This window comes from Gekko japonicus, unplaced genomic scaffold (genome assembly GCF_001447785.1).
Source record: "Gekko japonicus isolate JY-2015 unplaced genomic scaffold, Gekko_japonicus_V1.1 scaffold14, whole genome shotgun sequence".
Lineage (NCBI taxonomy): Eukaryota > Metazoa > Chordata > Lepidosauria > Squamata > Gekkonidae > Gekko > Gekko japonicus.
Genome location: NW_015176452.1, coordinates 1,313,644 through 1,329,535, shown reverse-complemented (window position 1 = coordinate 1,329,535; position 15,892 = coordinate 1,313,644). Strand labels below are relative to the sequence as shown.

The window sequence follows — 15,892 nt, the reverse complement described above, 5'->3', positions numbered from 1 at the left end:
AGGGAACTGAAGGCATTTAAACTATATTTATTTAAAATTAAAGTTTATTTATTTACACTTTATTTAAATTTAAAGTTTAAATGCGTTCAGTTCCCTCGCTGAGTCATGACACCGCCGCCTGACTCGGCCAGGGAACTGAACGCAGCTTTTATTCAGGGTGGCTATTTCAGTAGCTGAATACAGATCTGATATGATCTCTGATCTGCATTCGGCTCAATAAATACCCCCAAAATACCAATAAAGGCTCTCATGTTTAAAATACCTCTACAGGAAAGCATTTGTTATACGCTATGGTAGCGAAGAACTCCTTCACCATTGTTGCCACAATGGCATTTTAAAAAATCCCAATACTGCATCCGTGATTTTCAGCTCTATCTACAGAAATGATCCCTAAGTCTCCATAGCGTTTGCCAATGTATTTCTTCTTGAGTTCTGGGAATAAAATCCGAAGAATTCTGAAATGGGGATGGGGGAACTAGGGAACTTCATGTCACTTTACCAACTGACTGGTTAGCCAAGCTCATTCTGTCAGGCATGTCACTGCTATGAACCCTCAGCTTGGTCACAGGCAGTGTTCCCTGTAAGCTGAGTTAGTGTGAGCTAGCTCAGTTTTTTAGCCTCCAGCTCACACATTTTTTTTTTGTAGATCAGGAAGGATGGCTCCAGAGCAAACTAATTTATGCAGTAGCCAAATCGATCACTCACGACTTTAATGCCAGCAGTTCACAAAATAAAAATTTTGCTCACAAGACCCCACAGCTTAAGAGGGAGCATTGGTCACAGGCACAGCCTGATTTATTTATCTCTCTGGGCTTGCAAACCTCCCCTCCGTGACTGCTCAAGGAGCAAGCCCTCCCATTTCTTTGGAAATTGAAACCAAACAGCATCTCTTCCCCAAACTTAACCAGTGATCCTGGCTTTCCTATGACTCTTTGGTATGGGAAGGTACAAAGTGACAAATGGCTTATGAACTCCAAACATTGTTTCACCAGCCACACCCCCACGATAGGTTCTCGTGGTGTTGTTTACTACCTTCTGGAATTTTGAGAGAAGTACAGACTCCGCATGGTTAAGGATCCCTGATCAACAACAAATTTAAAAAATGATTGGCTGCTTGGTATTAAGAATCTGAGCTATAAGGCCTTGAGTGGTCAGAGACCCATGTACCTTCACGACCACCTCCTCCACTAGGTCCCCAGAAGAATGCTGAGATCAGCTGATAATAAATCGCTGGTGATCCCTAGCCCTAGGGAGGTCTGGCTGCCCTTGACTAGGTCCAGGGCCTTCTCAGTCCTGGCCCTGACCTGGTGGAACTCTCTGAAGAACAACATCAGGGCCCTGCGGGGACCTTGTACAATTCTGCAGGGCCTGCAAGGCAGAGATGTTCCTCCAGGCTTTCAGCTGAGGGCAACAATGGTTAAGACTGGCACCTTTTTCTCTCTCCTTATGGTCCCCACATCCCCTTCCCTGCCTGCTGTGTGGACAGCACTGCAGCCAGCAAAAGTGGATGCTATTGCCATCTGGATTTACTGATATTAGTGTTTTGTTATAATTTTATTTTATGCTGACTGTATTTTATCTGTTTTTCAAGTTGTTAATTGCCCAGAGCCTAGTCGCAGGGTTGGGCGATCCATAAATATAATAAATAAAATAAATAAATAAGAAGTCAGTGGAATTATGGTAATTTTACCATTTCCTGGCCCAACTCAGATTTTTAAAGTTTTCTAGAAGATTATGGAGTAGGTTCTTACATCTGTGAGACAAATGTCAGAACATTCAGGTGATCATATTACTAAAAAAATAAAACCACATGTGGTTGCTTCCCCAACACGGCCATTCTTTAGAAGTCACATAGAATGCAATTCAACCAAGGTTTATAAATCATAAAAGAGCATACACTTGGGCATCACATTTTGTGAACAGAAATTAACAGCTTAGCAGACAAGCCACTATAGGGATGAGTATTTTTCATAAGGCAATGATCTGAATGCTCTTTCAAATCCCCACAGAAGCAATACACACAGGACTGATTGCCTTCTGGAAAATTTTCAAATGTGAAGGAAAGCCAACAGGAAAGGAACTGAACCATACCTCTTAACTATGATATTAGAGATTACACCAAAATGATTACCTTTTTCAATAACTAATGTGAACATTAGTCAACCTGTGACTCATATAGTAATGTAAAAGTTTGAAATTTTGCATATTTATGTTAAAAAGAATATGCACTGTCATTTATAACCACAATGGTTCAACTCCAAGTGAAATTGCTGAAGTACTGGTTTACCTTCATTAAGGGTTTCCATACAGCATGGTCTTGGAAACTTGTTCGAAGCTGCTGCACAGATCGTGACAAACTGTGCAAACATCTGCAAAGAAAGAAATGAGATGCTCTAAACATTGATAAGTATTTTCTAAAAAGCCAATTTTAGTGCAGTTAAGTGACAATATTAAGCCACTGGTTTTGCCCAAAGTGATTTATAGCAACATCCCAAGCAGAATCAACTTGCTTAGAAGAGTATAATTGTGCTCAGGATGTCACTGTTAGAATGTTATGATCAGATTACTGCATTTCCTAGCGAATAAAGTGCAAAACAGTCTAGTTAAGCATATTGGATGTAATACTATTCACTAGGTCAATTCATACCTGACAGCAGCTAAGCGCACCTTGATGCTAGATTCAGACAAGCCATTCACAACCCGATCCATCATATTTTCAGTTTCAATTATCTGAGGTAAAAAGGTAATGGCATAAGAGTAAGTTCCTGAAAGAGCTGCATTTTTAGAATACTTAGAGGTGAGTTGAAGTTCACAACACAGGGAAGAAGGAAGAAACATTTAGCAAAGCCTCCTCCACTTTATTTTGTTCACAGTCCGCTCCTTTTCACAGCCCCATTTAAAATCACCAAAGAACCACTGCCCTCATCCTGTTTCACACTCAGCAGAGCAGGAAGTTTGGGGGGGTGGATTTTGGTTTAGTCCTAAGAACAAGAAGCACGGAGGGCCCGGTTGGGCGGGGGGGGGGGAGGAGTTCCACGTGGAGGAGGAGGAGGAAGCAGCCACAGGTGAGTCGTCTCCCCCACTCCCCAGCACCGATGATGAGGCCCAGGCCCGCCAAGCTTTCTCCACCGCCCCCCGGCACCAATGGCAAGGCCCGTGCGGCTCCCAGCCACAAGGCCTGCCAAGCCTTCTCCCCTGCACCCCCCAGCACTGACGGCGAGGCCCGTACGTCTCCCAGCTGCCGTGCCCACCAAGCGTTCTCCCCTGGCACCAACGGTGAGGCCTGGGCTCGCCAAGCCTTCTCCCCCACCCCCTGGCACCGACGGCGAGGCCCGCGCAGCTCCCAGCCATCAGACCTGCCAAGGCTTCTCCCCCACCCCCCGGCACAGGCAGCTCCCAGCCAAGCCTTCTCTCCCTCCCCCGCAACAGCGGGGAGGCACAGTTCCTAGAGCGTTCTCTGTGCATGCGCACAGTATCCCCCCCTACAGTTTTTTCTACATTTCAGATTTTCTGCACACCTCGGGAGTGCTCCAAGTGTGCAGGAAAATCTCTTTGCCCCCTAGGTGCCCCAGGTGTGCAGATTTAGATATATAGATATCTATTAGATATATAGATAATGAAATCCGTCAAACAGGCCGGAGCATCTACCATATTAACTTCATTGGCTAAAAGCTACAGTGGAGCAATATGAACTAAATGAAATGATGCTTTCGCAAGAGAAAACCTGTTTTTCTCCACCATCCACATCTGTGTGATAACTTCAGTGAAATTTAAATATGCAAAACATTCTTACATTATTAAAAAGACTCCACCCATCTGTTAGCGATACTACCTTTTATATCCTAAAAGGAGTCTCTGATACTGTGCTTCTCTATGGAAAAAGTGATAGCATCTGCTAACATGCATCCTTTTGTGATCTTGCATGCTCACACAAATTATAACACACCAGATCATTCTAAAGATTACTGCACATATTACTTGTTATCTTAACCATACTCACATTTTAAGTTCATTTTTCATGAGCACTTTTGACCCATAGAAACTGTCTTATTTGTTGCACACGAACCATGTGCATCTTCCTTCATGTTAAGACTTTTTATTTGAGTTATTACTTTTACCAAGTATTCAAAGTACAATGTTTTTACACCAGGGAAAATGCCACATTTTCTGCAGGTAGCTCATGTATTGCTATTGTGATTTGTATATGCAAAATATGGTTACATAAACATCACCTGCCTCTACAGATGCTACTGTATTGTAGCTTGACAAGCAAGACACAGTCCAACAGTCAGGCTACAGTTTTATACATTTTTTTCTTATGTGCACTTGATGCCAAATGTCTTCCTTTGTATGATTAGTTATACTAACTTTTTTTAAGTTATCCCTCCCATTCCTGCTAATCTAATGCAAATGGATAGGATTTGATTCTGAGAAGTAATTTGTAGGATATTGTGCAAAGACTAAAACATATTTATGATGCATATTTATGGCCCCACTGGTGGACCTCCTGATGGCACTGGTATTTCTGGCCACTGTGTGATACAGAGTGTTGGACTGGATGGGCCTTTGGCCTGATCCAACATTGGCATCTCTTATGTTCTTATCGTTAATATCACTTAGTAAAATTCTTTTTGATCTGGATAGCCCAAGCTAGCCTGATCTCATCAGATCTCAGAAACGAACCAGGGTCAGCCCTGGTTTGTACTTGGATGGGAGACCACCAAGACCAGGGTTGCTACGCAGAGGCAGTCAATGGCAAACCACCTCTAATAGTCTTTTGTCTTGAAAACCTTATGGGGTCGCCATAAATTGGCTGCAACTTGAGGGCACTTTATACACACACAATTAGTTACTGAGAACAATTATCCTTATTCTAAATTTAATAGGCAGTATTAAAGCAACTGAAACTTAAAACACCAAAGGTCTAGACTCTTATAAACTAGAAAAAACTAGCTTTGTCTTGCACAGCTTCCTGAATGTTTGGTCTCTCTGACCAAAAAAGGGAAGGACGTTCAGTAGATCATGAACTCAAACATGGGCAGGAATAGAAATAATCAAAATCCTGCACCTTAAAGTGCTAAAACCTTTAACAAGGATACAAAATGATGTTTGTGACAGAAAGGAAATTTTAGCATTCATTTTATTTACTTTGCAAGTCAGCAAGAACTCCTTTATCACTTCCAGGAATATACAGACATTTCACTTAAATACTCACCTTCTTTCGTATGTCTTCATCATTAGCTCCAAGTGCAGCATACAACTTGAATGCAGCCTGGCGCAATTCATGTGCATGCTTTAGGTCATGGTCAAGCTATGAGAAAACAATCCAATTCAGATAATCCTTAACTTGCAAACTCTTTAATTGATATAGCAGAGATATAGCAGAGTGAAAGCAAACAGAAGAACAGGGCACTCTTCTACTTGCAAACAATATGCTTTTTTTGGTACTTCTTTTAACTGGAATTTTCAACCACTAAGACGAAACCTAAACTCAGCTTGTTAAACTGTCTGCATTCAGATACTATGGCTAACCAGAGGTGGTTCAATATTTTAGTCTTCAGTTTCAATATCCTGTGTGAGATGGGGTGGACAGAGAGAAGAGAGAGGGGAGGAATTAACTTGACAACCAATCATGTTTGTGCCTGTCACAAATACATTCAGGTTTATTCATGACATCTGAATTGGTACTTCAGTGCTTTACCTAGCATGGCACTAAAATAAACAACTGTAACAAAAAAGATAGCCTTGTGATGAGAAAGCCACAGTGTTGGAGGCCTTATCAAATTTCTATTTCTTCAGTAGGAAATGGACCTGGAACCACACTTGTCTTCAGTAAAAATAATTCAACCTCCAAATACTTGTATGATACATTTTATACTTTGGTCATTGTTTTCTTGTGCTTTGGGGAAGCTCTGTATTTAATGAGAAAAACCTACCCTTTTTATATCAGTGATGGCACTCACTGAACTGGGGTACTTGAAGTAGTCTGCAAGCATTGCAATAAGGTGATCAGTAATACTGGCAATTCTTTGTAGTTCGACATCTGTTTCAATCAAATAGGCAAGAGTTTCTGCTCCATCTACTCTTTCTTCCAAAAGCCTCTCTTTACAACACATCCGTACCAAACATGGTAGTGTCTGAAGGGTACAAAATAACAGTTTTCAATTTGTTTTTCACCTATCTATAAAGCCTTAGATTTATGATGTTCAGGCTTTTCCTAATCAAACAGTTTTTCAAAAATCTATGCAAGCATCTGTACAACATTTAATATTTATAAACACACAATGTTACAGATGTTCCTTTGATGTTATAACAGTATATATAAACATCAAGAAATGGCATACACAATCCTGTACAGAACTTATTCATGTCAGCACCCCCTTATTTGAACCAAAGTATGCATAATTTCATGATTTGAGAATCTTGTAGAATAAAGTTATCAATGAACAAAAACAGTAATGGCCTGTAATTCCTTTATAATAACTGTCACAAAGTTTAGCAAGCTGGAATAGGCAGCAACCCTGTTCAATGGCTTTTTGTAAAAAAGCAAACCCACTAGTTGAGTAATCTTGTCTACATACAACCAACTATTCACAAAGAACCTAGGTAACATCTATGCTTTAAGAGGTCTTTTTTTTTTTTGGCTGTCAAGTCACAGCTGACTTAAGGCAACGCCAAAAGAGCAGGAAATCCCTTCCAGGTGCCTCTCATTCCATTCATCCTACATTCAAATTCCTCAGTTTGACACCAAGACCACCTCATACTGTAACCAAGATAATTATTCAACAGAACTTTTTCAAAAGATGTTTAATTAAATCTAGTGATTTAATGACAACACCTTCCTTAGACAATGTACATTCACTGGGTGCTAACGGCAGGCTCTATTTTAAAAGAGCTCTTGACATTGACCATATTACTGCTGACTTTGCATTTAACAAATAAAGCCCAATGGTAATCCAGAGTGAAAAGAGTGCAGCTCCCACAAACACAGACTCAGCAACTTCTAGTTACCATTACTGCCATGAAGAGCAGTTTTATTATTTGCTTTTCAAACTGAGTAGAAACACTGATTATAATGACAGAGTGCATGACTCAGTGTGCACCTTGGTAACTTCTATGTATTAGCTTGGATCCTATGGTTCTGTTCCACTGGTGAAGCAGCAGCTCCTCCAATGGAAAAGTGGTTTTTGCCCTCCTGCTGCAGACCCCCATTTGCCCCTATTATTTCTTCAGGTCCACTGACCCACAGTTCTGAAGGATACAGAAGGCTGCAATGAGAGGGGGGAAGTAGGGGAGCTGCCATAACATAAGAACAGCACTGCTGGATCAGACCAATAGCCCATCTAGTCCAGCATTCTGTCTCACACAGTGGCCAATCTGTTCCTCTGGACAGCCAACAACAGGGCATAAAGGCCAAGACCTTCCCCTCATGTTGTCTCCTGGCTCTGGGATTCAGTGGATTAATGCCTCCATGACTCACTCTAATCCCCTTTTAAAGCTGTTCATTCCTGTGGCCATCGCAACATCCACTGGCAGTGAATTCTACATTTTAATCACTCTCTGTGTAAAGTAGTATTTCCTTTTGTCCATCCTGAACCTACTGCCCATCAGCTTTATTGGATGCCCTTGAGTTCTAGTATTTTGGGAATGGGAGAAGAAGTTCTGTCAACTCTCTCTCTACATCATGCATAATTTTATAAACTTCTATCATGTCCCCCCTTGGTCGTCTCTTTTCTAAACTGAAAAGTCCCAGACTCTTGAGCCCTTCCTCATAGGGAAGGTGCTCCAATCCCCTAATAATCTTCAGGCCTGTAGCTAAGGTGGGCATTGGGGGGCTATGCCCCCTTTCTTAAAGGCACATCCCCATAAGAACTTCTCCTGTAAATGCTTTTTTCAATCATTTTAAAACATTTTTTAAAAGGAGTGCGCTCCTTTAAGCAGAGTGGGGTGCTGCAGTTGACTAATTATCGCACTGAGCAAGAGGGTTGGAGTAGGTGGCCTCTAGGATCCTTTCTAACTCTGTGTCAACAAACTAGTCTCCTTTAAGAGAGTTTTTCTCCCTATGTGTTAGCTTTCTTGACCCCCACCTGCCGGCTTGTTATCAGAATTGTTGCTTAGGCTGGAAGAAGTCATTAACTTGTAGCAGCTGAGAACTGTCATCTAAAGTTGTTGACAGATTGCAATTCAGAGCTCTATCCTGGTGACAGCTTTCTATTGGCTAAATGGTTTTTCTTTCCACACTGAGAACTTCAGCCCCACCAGAAAAAAAAATTGCCCCATAAGCCACAAAATCCTAGCTACAGGTCTGATCATCTTGGTTGCCCTCCCCTGTATTTTTTCCAGCTCTGCAATGTCCTTAGTCCTATATACAGTATTTCAAATGAGACTGCACCATGGATCTATATGAGGCATTACAATATTGGCTGTTTTATTCTCAATCCCTTTCCAAACAATTCCTAACATAGAGTTTACCTTCTTCACTGCTGCAGCACACTGGGTTTCATTGTGCTATACACTACAACCCCAAGATCTTTTTTCCTCTCAGTTCAGCACGTTTAGACCCCATTAGCCTAAACTTAAAGTTGGGATTTTTGTCCCAATGTGCATCACCGTCCATTTACCAACACTGAACTTCATTTGCCACATTGTTGCTCACTCACCCAGTTCGTGGAGGTTCTCTTGAAGCTTTGGTTTTCACCATCCTGAATAATTATGTGTCATCTGCATCCTGTAGCAGAACTCAGCTCTCAGAGCTTACAATGCCATTGTGTCCAATGATCCCTCTAAGCTGTGGAGTCTTGTGAGCAAAAATTCTACTTTGTGAGCTACTAGCATTAAAGTTGTGAGAGAGCAATTTGGCTAATGCATAAATCAGTTTGCTCTGGAGCCATCCTTACTGAGCTAAGAAAAAAATCTGTGAGCTGGAGGCTAAAAAACTGTGAGCTAGCTCACACTAACTCAGCTTAGAGGGAACACTGAATTTGTATCTACTGCTTATTTTACAAATGAAGAACATTTAATCCACTTACCTTTAATACAATGCAGGTATCATCAGTGCGGATTGCTCCAGCTCTGCACATGTAAGTAAGGCTATAATAAAACATCAATATTGTCAACTTTCATGTATCCAGATAATAAAGTGTTCAGGAGACTAGACTAAACCAAAGAGAAATACTTCATACAATTTACCCAACAGACAAGAAGTAGATTTTGCTATAACACACAAAGAATTCCTCAGACAGCCAGAGAATCTACATTTCCCATTACAAAAAGATCCACATATAAACTAGCAATTTTTATTTAGTGCAGAATTTGTTATGAGCCTCTCTAGCCCTTGCAGTAGAAAAAAACAGCATGCTTAAGCTGTATTTGCTTAACTTTCAGACTACTTCATGTGGCCAAAAGTAGGGTCTGTGTATTTTAGAATGCATTTTTCCCTCTCCTAAGGCAACTATTTTGTGCTGTAGTGCCAATGTTCTTGAAGTCTGCTGCTAAATGCAGTCACTTCCCTTCACCTGAACCCAGCACTCTTTCTCTTCCTAGAAGTTTCCCATAGGGATCCAAGGGATTGGTGCAGCTAAGACAGACAACCTTATTGCACTTCAGATATTAAGAAATTTACTGCATTTACTTGTGTAGTGAGATGAAAGGCAGAGGAGGAGGGACAAGAGATACCTTGACAATTATGGTGATGGAAAGAGGTCCAAGCATCTTCATGGTTAGAAAGGAGGAGAAAAAATGCTCTTTGCCAGAACAGGGCATCCTTTCCAGCTGGGAGAGATAGCACATCAGCCCTTTGATGTGTTAACACCTCTTAATGGAGGGTGCAGGTCTGGCAGGCTGGAGGCCCACAGCACAGCTCATGCCAGAATAGGGTGGCGAGTGGGGTTGTATTAAATTCAAAGTTATCCTTTTTTTCTTTAGCCTCCTCTTTTTTTAGGAGGGGCTGTCTTACATTCATGGTCTTCCTCCTCTCAGCTAAATAATGGTACTGTGTTTTAAGAGCATGGCAGAAATCATGGGTTCATTGAAGTTCATACTGCAAGTTTATCTGTTTATATTTCAAGTACAAGAACAAACAGTCCCAAAATTTGCTTGAAGTAGCAAAACATTTTTCATGAATAAAATCTTGTTGGTCTTTAAGGTACCATTAAATTCCTATATATATTTGCATAGGTATTGATCCTGCATTGAACACATTTCTGCAATATACTTGGGTCCAGTAGGAAGACTAATTGTACCATGCAGTGACCTTGAAAAGCATTACTGAGCCCTCCCCCCTCCCCAGTTCAGTTAGCCCTGCGCTTGTATCCACTTCTATGATGTCATTACTGGAAAGTTTAAGGACAGTGTATCTCCTGGTGCCCATTTCCTCCTTCCCCAAAGCAAAGAGCCAACCCTGGCTTTCCTCCACCTCATTGCAGCAGGAGAACCCAGAAGCAACTGACTTCATGGCAGAAGGATGCTTGACTTGCATCTTCCCAACATTTTGGGATTAGCCCCATACCCCATGGCAGCCAATTTGGGTGACGCCCTTTCCTGGTTCTCAAAATTCTAAAAGTGCCCATAAGCTTGGTAAGATTGGGGACCCCTGTACTAGATAGATAAGGGGGAAAGATCTAATGACGTGCTACACACCTACAATTTGTGAAGAACCAAAATGGGATCAGTGTATTCAATTGGTGAAGGTGGACAGTTGTACTTAAGTGTGCACGTACACAGACGCTATTATATGTTTGCATAACCTCTAATAGACTAAGAAAGGGAGTAAGAAAAAGGTTGCAGCAAAAACTGTAGAAGTTGGTAAATGAATATTGTAGTTAACTTGGTTTTAGCCTTTCAAGGATGAGTTTACATATTAGTGTAGCATACTTATAACTGTCTGCAATCAATATGAACAATTAAATCTATTAAACAACTATGAAATCTCTCATTTAGATGCTAAAGAAGATTACCATTTGGCTGATGTGAGCTGCATTTCAATAGGCTTGTCTCTTTGTAACATCTTCACAAAAATCTGTGGTAATAATTCTCCATCAACCAACACTGCAAATTCAGGAGAAAAAAAATCAGGAAATAATTCAATTGTATCTACACTGTGGATCTACATATTACCACTGAAACTTTCAGCTTACCATTTACAAGAGTCATTGATACCTGGGGGTTTTCAAAGGCTAGAACCAAGAAGCATTTCAGTGCCTGCATTCGAACCTGTAAATACACAGCATTTATATTTACAATTTATGTATATTTATGTTTTATGCATACTCAATAAAAGCTACAATACCACTTTTCATTTAAAAGTTATTAGAAGTTCACGAGAAAGCCCACAGTATAAAATCATTAAATCCCAAAATAAATAAATAAATAAATAAATCCCAATAAAAAATAAATAAATAAATAAATCCCAAAAATAAATAAATAAATAAATAAATATTAAGAAGCAATGGGACTAGACTCATGCTTCTCAAAAGAGGGGGGGGGAGTCACAGATAAATGCTAGCACAGATGTGACCTTCTCTATTATGCTTCTGAAGCGTGCTTGTGTGCAATCTGATTTTTCTAGAAGACATGCTTACTCACTTCTGTACTCTCTCAATCAGCAAAATTTGAAGTTGCATGATCCCCTTTGTTGACAACTGATAATATTTTAAAGTGAGTGCAAGGACTCATATGGGAGTGGAAAATCCCATTCCCTCCCTCCCCATTTGCCACTAGCTCCAGCTTTCCCTCATCTGCTGCCAGCTCTCCTTTTCACACCAAACCACCACCACCCCCAGTTCCAGCTCCTGCTGGTGTTCACATGCCATTTTAGGCAGCTATAGTTATTCAAATTGCTGCTCAACATTTAACTGGGGGGCCATTTGGTTTGTACGTGCACGGATACAGTTTCTGAGGGTAAACATTTTAAAGAGCCAAAACCATACTTGCAGCTGGTTTGCACAGCTATGCCTATCTTTGCAGGGACCAGCACTTGACTATTAGATGTGGGGATAAATATGACTAACTCCTTCCACCTACAGTATTGCAGGCCTTGTCAATCAGCTCCTTTTCTCTGACTTCTCTGCCCTCAAGACACGAATAGGCATAATCAAGCACTCTGCCCTTGATGATATTTGGACAATTATTTTTACCTATAACTTAGGAAGGGTCAGTAGATCTCGTTTTGAGAACTCCTGGACTAAGATGCTTAAATTTAGAGAATAAGGAGCCAAAATAATGGCACCTGGGGCTCCCCACTGCCACTTAATAAAAGGATAAGTGCATGGGGAACATTAACTTTTCTGAGCCAACAACCGGAAACCCCAGTTGCATCCACTTAGATTCTGCTTGGCAGCATGTAAATATAGAGGCCAGAATAATGCAACAAGAACATACTCCATTATAGAATAATGTAACTGGAATATTCATAATTTGTACTTGCAGAACATATCTATCCAGTGAATCATCTTGTGAACAATCAATACACAGTTTCAAATATACAGCCTGTGACAAGTATTTCTTTTTGCATGGTGAAATCATAAGGGGCTTAGAAAGGGATGGGAGATTCAACAACCCTCTTCCTGCATGGTGTGTTGGGAAACTGAGGAGGTGAGATTTCTGCAGTGTCCCAATATACGATGTTACGAGTATTTGCTCTCAGTTCTTTTCCCCTCTCAGCCCAAAAATTTAAGCACTAGGATTAATAAAATATAAACCTTATATCTCAGTTTTCTCAGAACTGTTCAGAAATTCAGGTTCTTACTACTTCAAACTGGTGTACAGATCAGCTGTGCAATGAAGAGAAACTGAGCAACTCAGTATGGTCTTGTTTTGAAGCATGTCATTGTTTTACCTAATATTGCCCTTGACAGAATTTGCCACTGAATCAATTAGTTTGTATTATGAATTGTCAGATGCAAATTTCATGTTGCCACATTTTGTTTGCCAATTATGAATATTACTCCATGTGAAGTATAATGCTGTGCTGAAAGAGACATTCCTTTCCCTCCACTCTTCCATGATGTGCCACTTCCATTTTTCTCTCACTGCCCACAAAAAAAAATCCTTTATAGGAAATCTTTCATAGTGGAAATACCTGTAGTTCCCCCTCCACTGGAATAGAATGCATGCCTATAATTTACATCTTTTCTTGATCTACGTTGCTGCATTGAGATTTCAAAATAGCTTACTTTAAAAAACAGAGATTATATTAATTCCTTACTTTATAAGATGCAGAAGTTAACAGGTGAGCAATATTTTGCACTGCTCCATGGTTAAATAGGACTGTCTGATGATCGGGACCCTATAAAAATAATAAGCCATTTCAAAGAGAGAACATAGATAACAGTGTATCTTAAACACAATTAGAGGCATATTACTTCTCAAGATTTAACAGTGTTCTTTACCAGTAAGACCAGAATGGTTTTTTCCATTATACCTCTCAAAATTAACCAGCAATTTTAGTTATTTTAGGATGAAATCTGGTGACTAATACATTTCGGTTTCATGAAATCAAAATGATCTTTTTATACCTGTCTTCCAGCAATGAATTTTAAATATATATAAACATGAATGATTCTCAATCCAAGTTCCACTCATATTCATTTTAAAGATATAACCAAAAGTCATATATTATGCACTGGATTACCAATTCCTGCCATATGAGTTGTCTTGAAACCTAAAATATGGAAATTACTATGAAAAGGAGACTCTCAGCTTTCCCTTACTAGCTGAGGTCAGTTCTAGCAATAGTGATTGAAGATAAGAGTGTGGTTGTGCTGCATCCTAGCAGGCCATTTTCTCTGACTGAATACATCTTGGGAGGCAGGTTGGAAGTAAGAACCTCAGTGGTCATTTTTCTACTCATATTTTAGTACTCATTTTGGCAATGCTCGACGGTCTGACTGAGCTGCAAAATTAGGTAAGAGCCTTGCACACTTGCCAATGTGTACATCTCAAAGTGACAACCACTCATTCCCACTTTAAAAGACAGGTGTCTTCCAGATTTTTTTCTGGCAACTTTCCTATATATGTTTTCAAAAATGTAAGGACCATAATATCAGAAGCAGACAGTGATGACAAACTCGGCTGCAAAGTCTTTGTAGATTAATGCAGCACATCTGAGCCTTAAGAACTATTTCTCACATGCAAACTGTTGTTGTACATGACCATCGATGGACACCCCTCCCATCTTCTGACTGGGATAAAAGGACTCAAGAGATCTCCATTTCAATTCTTATCTGATGAAGGGAGCTTTGACCCTCAAAAGCTTCTACCCTGAAAATCTTGTTGCTCTCTAAGGTGATGGTGGTGGAAATTGCCATCAAGTTGCAGCTGACATATGACAATCCCGTGGGAATTTCAAAGCAAGAGACATTCAGAGGTAGTTTGCCATTGCCTGCCTCTGCGTAGCAATCCCAGACTTCCTTGGTGGTCTCCCATACAAATACTAACCAGGGTCAACCCTGTTTAGCTTCTGAGATCTGACAAGATTGGGACAGACTGGTCCATACGGATCTAAGGTGCTACAGGACTTGAATCTAGCTGCCCAATACTAGTCTCAGTAAAAGTATGAAGGAAGCAGGGACAATTGTTTGGTGAAGGAAGAAGGCAAAATAAATCATGTTCCTAAATTTTAACTAGGAACCTTATAGCAATGTGAAGGAAAACAGAGGATCTGAACTAATGGAACAAATCAGAAACTGAGACTCAAGTCCAATCATGTTTTATTTTTTTGTTGCTAATGTACAGTTTTTGAATGAGTTGAATATTTCTTTTTAAATTATCTTTATTCCTTCTCCTTGGTTGTTCTCTGCCTCTGGAATTATAGATACCTGGATGTCTGCCCTCTTTCCATCGGGCATCTCTTTTTTAAAAAAAGATCTGAAAGTCCACCTGTGGAACTAGTCTTTTGTCACTGTGAACTATTCAGTTAACTTGACTTTCTATTCTCCATTCCCTTCTCTCCCCCATCCAACATCAGGATGAAGAACATCAGGACCCTGTGGGATCTGTTACAATTCTGCAGGGCCTGCAGGCAGAGATGTTCCGCCAAGCATACGGTTGAGGACAGCAACGACTTTAATACTTAACAGCTCTAATAACTATATGCTCCACTACCTGCTTCCACCCCCTCCCCCATTGTTAATATAAACTGGGAGACTAGAATTGGATTATGGCACCATGTGGGGGGGGGAGTTAATTTAATCTATAGATTTATATTTTGGACTGTTTAATTGGATTTTGTATGTTTTATAAAGCTATGTTGTGAACCGCCCTGAGCCCGCTTGTGGGAAGGGTGGTATAAAAGTCTAAATAAACAAACAAACAAACAAAAGATGAACCATAGACTTAAAGCTAGCCCAAATTAAGGCCATACAAGAAGTTCTACAATTTTATATTTCAGAAACCTTGGAGAAAAGTATTTACTCTATGACAAGCCCAGTTATTATGTACCTTCACTTATCCTTTAAACAGTTCCATATGAATGTAGCATGTAAAGCTCCTGGTCCTTCGTATGAAACACTGAAAACTACCTAGGTAAAGTGTTGGATATTTACTTTGGACTCTGTATTTTCCTATTATGGATCTTGTTGGCTTCTGTATTTTCCTATGAGGGATTTTATATATATGCATTTCACTTCATGGAAGTCTCCTTTTGTATATATATTTTTGCGGGATATTCAGCTCACAGTTGTTTTCTGATTTTCTTTGCTATTTCCTACTGTGAGCTGTGCAGTTTGTTGCGAATCTAAACCCCCACAAATGGGAGGAGCATTCTCCCACATTCCCCGCAGAACTGCTGTTGGGGATTGAGGGACCTTCCTGTCCAGTATGCCATACTGCATAGAGAGGTGGGAGCCTCTGTGAACACAAATGATGTGCGATTGTGCCTCATTCCTTCTACTCT

The 15,892-nt window shown here is 40.3% G+C and overlaps 1 protein-coding gene across 2 annotated transcripts in view; it reads right to left on the bottom strand.

Moving 5' to 3' along the window:
* The window catches only part of ARMC8 (armadillo repeat containing 8), an 85,230-nt gene that overhangs the window by 18,447 nt on the left and 50,891 nt on the right, over positions 1-15,892 (bottom strand). For both annotated transcript variants that reach the window (XM_015426862.1, XM_015426861.1), the window contains 8 exons: positions 13,205-13,285; positions 11,136-11,211; positions 10,956-11,046; positions 9,030-9,090; positions 5,937-6,137; positions 5,216-5,311; positions 2,648-2,730; positions 2,288-2,369 (listed from right to left, as the gene is read on the bottom strand). In XM_015426862.1, coding sequence (XP_015282348.1) covers positions 2,288-2,369; positions 2,648-2,730; positions 5,216-5,311; positions 5,937-6,137; positions 9,030-9,090; positions 10,956-11,046; positions 11,136-11,211; positions 13,205-13,285 — 771 coding nt within the window. The remainder of the gene's footprint in view (positions 1-2,287; positions 2,370-2,647; positions 2,731-5,215; positions 5,312-5,936; positions 6,138-9,029; positions 9,091-10,955; positions 11,047-11,135; positions 11,212-13,204; positions 13,286-15,892) is intronic.